The 9288-nt window shown below is 50.6% G+C and overlaps 1 protein-coding gene across 2 annotated transcripts in view; it reads right to left on the bottom strand.

Moving 5' to 3' along the window:
• Window positions 1–379: 379 nt before the first annotated feature.
• ZFHX3 (zinc finger homeobox 3) overlaps window positions 380–9288 on the bottom strand; it is a 683250-nt gene continuing 674341 nt past the window's right edge. The window contains exon 16 of one of the 2 annotated variants that reach the window (XM_087738652.1): window positions 380–5778. In XM_087738652.1, the coding sequence (XP_087594778.1) occupies window positions 4199–5778 (1580 nt within the window). In that variant the 3' untranslated portion in view covers window positions 380–4198. The remainder of the gene's footprint in view (window positions 5779–9288) is intronic. The other variant, XM_087738654.1, reaches the window with a different exon arrangement.

Raw genomic sequence — 9288 nt, 5'->3', positions numbered from 1 at the left:
TCATACACAATGCATCCCGAAGCCATAATATGAATTGCGCTATTTGGCTCGTTACTTCCACTTTAACGTTAATTTGCAGCATCAGCCCAGGCGCTCTCACTCCGACGGGCGCCCCGGCGCCCGTGCGCGGGGAGGGACGCGGACACGCGTGCGCCGGTGCGCGCACACCAGCGGTGCACGAGGGCGCGTGCGTGCGGACATGCGGCTCCGGGGCAGCGCCCGCCCGCTGCGGGGTGCAGGCGCTCGGGCGGATGCGCGCGTCCCGCCGAGCCGAGCCGCGCCGAGCCGCACGGCACGCACCCACCCCGACACAGACCCTGCACCGCACAAGCGGGGACATCGGAGACGAGAGCTTTTGCTCATTTTTTTTTTTAATGTATCACAATGAGCAGGAAACATACGTGATGAAATATTTCCAAAGGAGTATATTCAATTACCATCTACAGTCAACTCAACTATGACAACAAAGTCTTTTGTGACAAATTTTTTAAAGTTTTGAAAGTTCCATGTGGTTTCTGTTTCTGTTAGTCTCCATGTATTTTGGTACAGTTCGAGATCAGCATTGTTACAGTAACAAAAAAGAGCTAACAAGACTACATTATAGAAAAACACCAAGAACATCATTTTTGGTTTCACTTGCTCTATTTTTTGTACATTGCAAAGGCTGTTCATATCCCTCTTCACCTCTGTTACGCTTTCTGTTCTACCCAAACTCGCCCCCCAAAATAAAAAAGAAAAAAATAGTCAAAGCTTTGTGTTTCACAGTGGGCAGTATCTCGGCGCCGACAAACCAACCAACCAACCAACCAACCCAATTTCTGCTTCTATTTAAAAGTTTAATTTTTTTTTAAAGCAAAATATATCTCCACGAACAGCCAGTGTGCTGGCTCGTGTCAGCGCCTCCCGCGCCTCCCCGCCTGCCCCGGGCGCGGGCGGCCCTGACACGCCCCTTACACCTCTCTTTATTCTCAATTGTATGAAACTTTGGCCATCTTCACCACTTAAAAAAGCTTTTTATTAAAAATAAAACAGAAACCTGCTCAATGCTAAGTTTAAAATCTTTTCCTCGTGCCCTGCCCGGCCCCGCTCTGACACTCGTTACCAAGGCCACGCATGGGCTCGGGGATCGCGCCGGGGCTCCCGCGTGCCGCCGCTGCTCTCGCCGTGGCCCCAGGGCGGCTGGGCGGGTTGAGGGGCGCGAGGCCGGGGCTGGCGGGGCCGGGGGGCCCAGCCCAGCCCAGTGCGGCCGGTGGGGACGGGCGGCCGGTGGGGGCGGGCGGCTGCGGGTCCCACCGCCGGCCCCGGGGCAGCCGGGCGGCGAGAGGAGGAGGCAACCTCGCACTGAAAGTCTCTAGAAACATTTAGAAAAAATACAAGGAAATGAATTTATAAAACCTTTTAGTGGGTGGGAAGGAGGAGGGGGAAGAAGGAGAGAGAAATTGCACTATGACCAAGCAATATAATTAAAAAACCGAAACAAAACAAGACAAAACAAAAGGATTTCCAAAAGAGACCTTGCGGAATTCGACAGATAAAGCTAGTGTTAAATTGTTAACTCGTATCACATAGAGAATCAAAACCAAAACAAACAAAAAATTTTCTATATGATACAGACAGAGTAACATACAACAGTTAAATGGCAAAAAATATATATATATATATATTTCATAGAATTACAAACAAGATAAAATAATGGAAAACAAAAACTGTACAACTTTAGAATTTAAAAAATGTTCATCTCAAACACGGGGAGAAATACAAGAACTTTTGTTGAAAGAAAACAGTTTGTTAAAACAGCGAACGCTTTTTGTGTACTTGTTTCCGTTTTTGACACCTTATGCTACAGCTGGGTACTGGTAGGAATATTAGATGGTACTCTCTTTAGTATCGTCTACTTAAAAAACAATTAAAAAAGGAATTTGCACTGTGCATTAGCCTAGTTAGAAATATGTACAACAGTTCAGGATCTAGTCTTTCATCGAACTAAAACCAAAAATCCATAAAAATAAAAGCGTCCCGCTAGAAAATGAACCCCACGTTCGTCTCTCGAACGCTCCAGTCTCTCGCAGAGTCGACGAGCGGCTTCAGCACCGGGAGGAGAAGCCCGGAGGCGGCGGGAGGAACCTGCGTTCACAGTCTTCGAAGTTCCCTTTTGAAGCAGGAGGAGGATGATGATGGGAGAAGGCTCTCGCACTTTCGGGGCAGAGGAAACGGGGGGGGGGGGAAGGAAACTGTTTCTGTTGACGTCTGGCTACGGAAGTGAAACAGCAAGCATCTATTTGTCTCCAAAATCTACATTTTAGCAGCACAAAGTTTTCCTTTCAAAGTCCGGACCGTACGAGATGCGTGTGTGCGTGCGTGCGTGCGTGCGTGGGTCTGCGTGCTCCCGCAAGCAGGGGTGCGGAGCCGGACGGGGACCCCGGTGCGCGGCAGGCCCTCGCCTGCCCGCACGTGGCTCCGAGCCGCGGTGCTCGCCGCTCCACCTGCCTACCGCGGGAGAGAACTTGGAAAGAGAAACCTGCCTTTTGGTGCGCTGGGGTTTCGCTAAGAGTTGTCTCTCTGCTTGCAGAAGAAGCACAGATAACAACCTGGGTACGTTTTTTATTCTTTATTTAAACTTAGACTCGTTTGTTTAAATCAGAAACAAATTCTCAAGTAAAAAGAATCCTTTTTGCTCATTCTGCACCAGTGGTGAAAGGGTATGTCTTTGGATTTTATTTAAAGCATGAATTTTCTTTAGAGAAAAAAAATGTAACAAAAACTTTTTTTGAAAGAAGGAACAGAGTGCAGCCTAATTACACAAACAGAAACAAATGCTTATAGTTTAGGAACAGAGTCTTTGAAGCATTTACAAAGTGAGGAAAAGAAGAGGGCAAGAAAAAAAAAGAGGAAAAATGGAAAATAAGGAAGAGATAAGTGCACAAGGGTAACGGACATAGGTAAATCGTATGTATACGCCTTAAAAAGTTTCAAACCCCCAACAAAAAATATTCTGCAAGGGATCCTACTGACCCCCCAAAACCCTTTGAACTTCTTTCTTTAGTTTTTATAAAATAATTATGCAACCACCCTCTAAGAAATGAAGGTAGCGACCATAAGTGGAAGATTACAGGATGGGGGAAAGGGGAGTAAAGGTACAAAGGGGAGAAAAGCTTAGGCGAGTCAATGGATTGCAATCTATCTGGCTAGGAATGAACAAGACAACATCAAATGAGAAGCCGTCAGCTGGACCATACAAAAGCTAAATGTACACAAAAGGGTTTTTTCTTTTAAATCTACCATACTGCTTCAGTTCATTTCCAATGCAACAATCTACTCAACACCAAAAATGGTCATATCTATCATAAATACAGAAAGTCAGTTGTTTTAAAACTTATTTTTTAAGCTCCGAGTCCTCAACACTCTTTGTGTGGGTTTGTTTTTTTTTTTTTCTGAAAAGTGGGAGTGCTTAACTTTTCCCCTTGAAATTGGCTTCAGCAGAAAAGCTACCCTTAAAATCCCCGAAAAGCTAAAGCAGTTCACATTGTTTTTCTCTTGAATACTTTCTGCCCATTTTAAATTAACAAAAAAAAAAAAAAAAAGAAAAAAAAATCCTTTTCTGGAACGAAAATGAAACAAAACAAAACAAAAACCCCAAAACAAACGAAAGAAATTATATATATATATATATATAAAACAATGATTCTGAAAACAGAACAAAGTGTGAGCGATTGACCTGAGAATAAAAAGACATTACATTTCTTTTTTTCTTTTAGCAAGCCATTGGTATCTGAATGCTAAGATAGCAAGAAATTTAAAACTGTAACAAGGTGGGCTGCTTTCCCATACAGTGCATGCCGGCCTCTGCTGTGCTATCGACGTGGGGCGGTATTGAAAAGGGGCAATGTACAAGGGGCTCGAGCTCCGAAGACAGTAAGGAGGCAGCACGGGCTTTCGTCTCCCAGACCAACAGTACCTTCGAAAGGACAAATGTAACAGATTTTTTTTTTCTTTTTTAAGTTTTATTTTATTAAAAGGAAAGGAAAAAAGAAATGTAAAACCCACCGGCATCGTTATATGGGAAAACAACCCACGCTTTTTCTTTTTTCTTTTTTCTTTTTTTGGTTAGAAGCTTTGGAATTGCAGTTAGTCTATTTTTGAAATTGGTTTGTTATTAACTTTTTTATTTAAATTCATTTTCATTGTTCATCTTCAAAGCTTACAATCTGAAGGTGTCCATTCCTACGCTAGCTAGACCACTGTCCTTAGGGCAGCCGGGGTCCCGGGGCCCCTCCGCCGGGCTCGCCGGTCCATCTGACTTTTGGCTAAGATCCGTGTCAGACTCCTCCGAATAGTCGTCTGTTGGCATCGAGGGCTGAACCCCTGAGGTGCTGCATGAACTTGAGGTAACCGTTGAAGATGAGGAGAGAGGAGGGAAAGGCGGCGGCGGCGGCTTCCCCGGCGGGGCGCGGGGGGCCGCCGGGGGCCAGGGCTTTCTGGAGGCGTGGGGGGAAGCCGGGGGGGGCCGGGGGGGCGGGGGGCTGTCGTTTGAGTGAGCGGCCGACTGCGAGGTAGATGCGGTGCTGGGGTCGGGGGGGCAGGCAGAGTGAGGTAATAGACTGGGGTGCTCTTTGGCGTTTCTTGCTGCTCTTGTGATTGTTCGGTGTTTGTGCGGGGCTGACTCGAGATGCTGACTGAGGGCTTCGTCCCCACACACCGTGCTCTCGCACGCCACGCACTGGTACGAGCCGCTGCCCTGGCCGCTGCCGGTGGGCACATGAAGCACCATCTCTTGCAGGTTCGCCATGGACTGGCCGAAGAAGCAGAGGGACTTCAGGTGGTCGCTGGCCGCCTCCTGGTCGCCGAAGCCCGCCTGGCACTTGCGGCAAACCAGCTTGTACTGCACCTTGGGGACGATGAAGGGGTCGCAGAGGGAGTCCGCGCCCTTGCCTTCCGCTTCGGGCTCTTCTTGGGGTTTGGGCAGGAGGGGGGACACCTCGCGGGGTGCGTTCTTCTGCTCTTCTTGCTTGGGGGGTTCTTTGGCAGGGTCTTTGTCCGGGGTGGCAGCCCCCGCGGGGACGGGGGTTTGGCTTCCTTTGGGCTGCTGCGCTTTCTGTTGCTGCTGCTGCTGCTGCTGCTGCTGCTGCTGCGCCTGCCGCTGCTGCTGCTGCTGCAATGCCTCCTGCAGACTCTGCTGGTATTGCTGGTACTGCTGCAGCAGGGAGCCGGGGGACAGCCCCAGCAGCGCCTGCGACAGCGCGGGGCTGTAGGGGAAAAGCCCCTCCATCCCGTACATGGGCTGCAGGTACCCGCTCTGCAGGGCGCCTGGGATCTGGGGGGCGTAGTAGGGGGAAAAGCCGGGGACGAAGTAGGGAAGGAACTGGCTCGTCAACAAGGTGGTGGGGTCCGAATTCAGGGCGGCCTGCAGTGCCTGGAGCTGGGCGGGCTCCACCGCGTACTCCATGGCAGGCAGTGGGGCCGAGAGGGCGCCCGCCGGCGCCTCCCCCTTCTCCTTCTTGGGCCCTGGCAGGGGGTCCCCCTTCCCCTTGGGTGCCTTCTCCTTCTCTTTTGCCTTCTCGCTCTCCTTCTCCTTGCGCTGTGGCGGGGGCGGCGGCTGCTGCGGCTGCGGGGTCGCTGTCGGCGGCTGCTGTGGGGCCACGGCTGCCGTGGCTTGTGCCGGGGTGGGCGAGCTCAGCGCGGCCGGGGGCTGCTTATTTGGTAATCCAGAGGTGGGGAGGCCGGGCGAAGGGACGCTTGTGCTGGGCAGGCCCATCAGGTTGGGTTTGGGAGAAGTTAAAGCTGCAAAAGGGAGGAGAGAGAAGTGAGGAGTCACTCTGAGCTGGGCAGGCAGAAAGCACAAGGCGGGGTGACCCCGGGCCACCCTGCAACTGCCCCTGCGCCACCGTCTCCTCTGCATGAGGGCAGCGACCGGCCCGAGCTCACGTGCCGCAGCAGCGCGGGTCGGAGAGCCCGTCCGCCGCTCCCACTTCCTTTGGGACAACCGCTCCTCTCCCCGCTCCCCGAGGCCCTGTGCCATGGGGACATGCCTTGTCACCCCTGTCATCCATGGCCAGCATGGCCACACACATCTGGTGTCTCTGCCGGGGACACCCACCAGCCGCCCGGGACGCTCAGCATAGCTGCTCTTTTACTGACCCCTCCGAAATTCCCGCATGATTAACAGCTGATGTCAGGGACAGCGCATTTCCTACGTCCGCACTAACGGGTCCTTTGGCCAAAGGACTCCAGCAGAAGGAAAGTGCTATGCCACATGGCCCTAATGCTAGATACTGTCAATCTTGCTAAAATCTCCACAGATTAGAAAGCCCTGGTCATGTCAACTGAAGAGGACCGAATAAGCTAAATCCAAGTTATTCTGTCCTAATTAGGCTGCTGTTATGAGTCCACAAACCTCTGATGCAACCCCTTCCTTCCTTCCAATGTAAGAGGCTTTGGGTGCACAGCTTCTGAGTAATTCCAGAGTTTATGCGATATTCAGACATCCCCCAGGGCACGAATGTCGCGTTTTAGGTGGAATTAAAAGCGTCAAGATGCTTCCTCACAAAGGAGATGGATTAATGGTGGAATATGAAGTTTGCCCATCTTCCCAACAGCAGGAATAGCCAGTAACAACACGGTCCCCCGGTGCCGATTTCTACTCTCACAGGTGATAGCGGTTGGGGGCAAGAGGAGCATGGCTCCTGGAGTCACATCCATTAGCCATGTCCACTGCAGCTGGTGAACGTGCTCCTAAAAAGGAACGTCTTGCTTGGGAAGTCCCTCAGTGCCATTTGGGGAGAATAAAAATGAAACAAAGCTCTAACATTCTGCCAGCACAGCCTCGTACGCTCCGTGGCTCCGGAGCCAGGAACCTGCTGCAGGAGCCATGCCTGCCATGAAACTGTTCAACAAAATCTAACCTTTCATTAACAAAGCCCGAGTCCTTATAGCTGCGACGGTGACTGCTCAAAGGCGGTCTGAGTATGAACAGTCGCAGAGTTAGGAATCAGCCATGGAGGCACGGGAACTTTTCTTTTAGGTTGTACCTCTTCTGTGATACATCCAGTGGGAGAGGAGAAACTGCCTCTTTTGGGGATGATCTGGGGCATGGTGACAGCTTAAAGGCTGAAGCATGCCAGCAGGGAAATTGCTGTGCACAGGGCAGGCGGTGACTCCTGGCAGGGAAATCCAGCTGCTACAAGGCTCCTTTGCCTTGCAAGGCAGTGTAAAAGGGCTCAAACACAGCTAGGGGCTGGGGCCAACAGCTCTGTCTGAGCTGCAGCTGCCCCATTTATCCTGGTGAGGTCTTAAATCATCATCATCGATCCTGAGGAGCAAGCGTAGGCATCCTCAACCACTGGATCCCTGGCCCTAGCAGGCAGCCCGATACTCAGGTCCTTGGCCAGAGCAGACGGCAGGACCTGGGGCAGCGGCTGATGGAGGGAGCACAAAATGTAAATTCTGCGCAAAGACACACATGCTCCTCGGGCTTCTAGACACCAAGCCCCAGCCTGCTGCCTGCACAGTTGCATTGCAAGAGCCCGTCACGTAACCATGCCCTGTAAAGCTGATGTAGCCCAGGAGGAATCCATACTTCTCAACATACAGCACAGGAACCGCTTTCGTGCAGCTTCATGCTCTTGAGTAGCAGCTGGCAGCTAAGGGGAGCAAAGCACTCTCCAAAACCTGGCTGCGCTACGCCCTGCTATAAACAGCCCATTTCTCTACAGCGCTGCGCTCATCCACTGATGTTGGAAACCTGCCCCCGGCGCTGGCCCCCCAAGAAGGGCAGGAGGCAGAGCCACCGCGGCGCTGCAGAGGCCAGCCTGGCGAGGAGCCCCGCAGGAGCGCTGGCAGGAGGGCAGCCAAGAGCGGGGAGAACTCAGCAATGGCTGATGCAAAGCTCTTCTGAAACCTGCATCTGCTCCTGATGCGGTATCGAGACAATGGTGATTTGTGAAGGTACGAAGTGTGTGAAGCCAGCCCCCACGCAGCAGCTTTATAGATTTCAGATAAGGGCATATTATGGATAGATGCCATTGAAACTGATGTTCCCTCGTTGAACAGTCCCTGAGAGGTTCAAGCGCAGGAGTAGCGGCTAATTCATAACATTCCTGCATGCACAGCCTTATCTGCTTCGACAGGCTTTGAGCTGAGATGGCCTGACCTTTGGAGCTTTATCTAAAGGCCACAAATAGTCTGTTTGACTTTCTAAATAGCTTAGTCCTGTCTAGGCAGTCACTGATTGCTTTTAACATTCATAGTACGTAGCCCTATCTCCCCAGGACACATACTGGTCTTTGGAGAAAAATAAAAGCAACAATGTAGATTGAAGCGCAAAAAAGTACTTTTAGATCTTGTTATAAATTTGGGGTACTAAGTAAACAGCACGGAGCTATCTGCGATAGGCTGACAATGTAACGTGCCAAAGAGATCCTCCTGGCCTAGTTCTGGCCTCTGAAACGAGATCTTTGGTAAGAACAGAAGAATCCCATGAAAAAGTCCTGGCATGCAAAGATACCCATCAGGCACGTAGCTAGGACTAGATTCAAGGAGCAGGAATGGGCAGCAGCCCTGAACGGAAGAATTTCTAAGAGCAACTGCTTTTAAAAATGGTTTAATTACAATGACCTATCCTACAACTGTAGTCAAGAACGATTTCACTTTTGCTTTGCGGGTCGTGGAAGGAGTTCTGTGACTACGCAAAGAAGTCTCGCAGAGGCCCTAACTCCCAGCAGAAAGCTTCTCCAGATTCCAGAAAAGCTTACTCTGATCTTTTCTGCTCTCTGATAGGATCTTCTGACACAGACATCAGCAACCACACTACAAGGTAATCCCCTTGCTGCTCTTGTGGAAAAAGGGATCTCGACTCCAAGAGAGTGGATCATCTTTGGAAAGGCCAGAACCCAACAAATACAGTGAGATTTAACTCTTTTTCATTTGTCAACAGAAGGTATTTCAGAGACAAGCAGTAATGGAGAAAAAGGTGAACACAGCCACTTCCAAGGTGAGAGAAAGATGCCTGTTTTGAGTCATGGGTCCCTAGTGCTCTCTTGAGGGCGTTATACCCAATGTCACTGCAACCACACACAGCTTCAGGTGCTAGTGAGGTGATCTGCAGCGAGCAGCTCTGCAGCCAGTCCCCCCGTGGATGTCAGGCGAGCTCTTCAAGTTCCACACAGCTGCTCACACCAGCTACTATGCGTTTGTCTAAGGCTTTGATTTGCTTATCTGAAGATTTACCTCCTGGATGACAAAAGAAGACGGCGATTTTATTAACATGACACAACCACATTACCTGGCAGCATC

This window comes from Nipponia nippon, unplaced genomic scaffold (assembly GCF_047370975.1).
Source record: "Nipponia nippon isolate SJK-2023a ecotype South Korea unplaced genomic scaffold, ASM4737097v1 scaffold_7, whole genome shotgun sequence".
Classification (NCBI taxonomy): Eukaryota; Metazoa; Chordata; class Aves; order Pelecaniformes; family Threskiornithidae; genus Nipponia; species Nipponia nippon.
The sequence above is the reverse complement of the archived record's forward strand: the minus strand, read 5'-3'. Positions and strand labels throughout refer to the sequence as shown.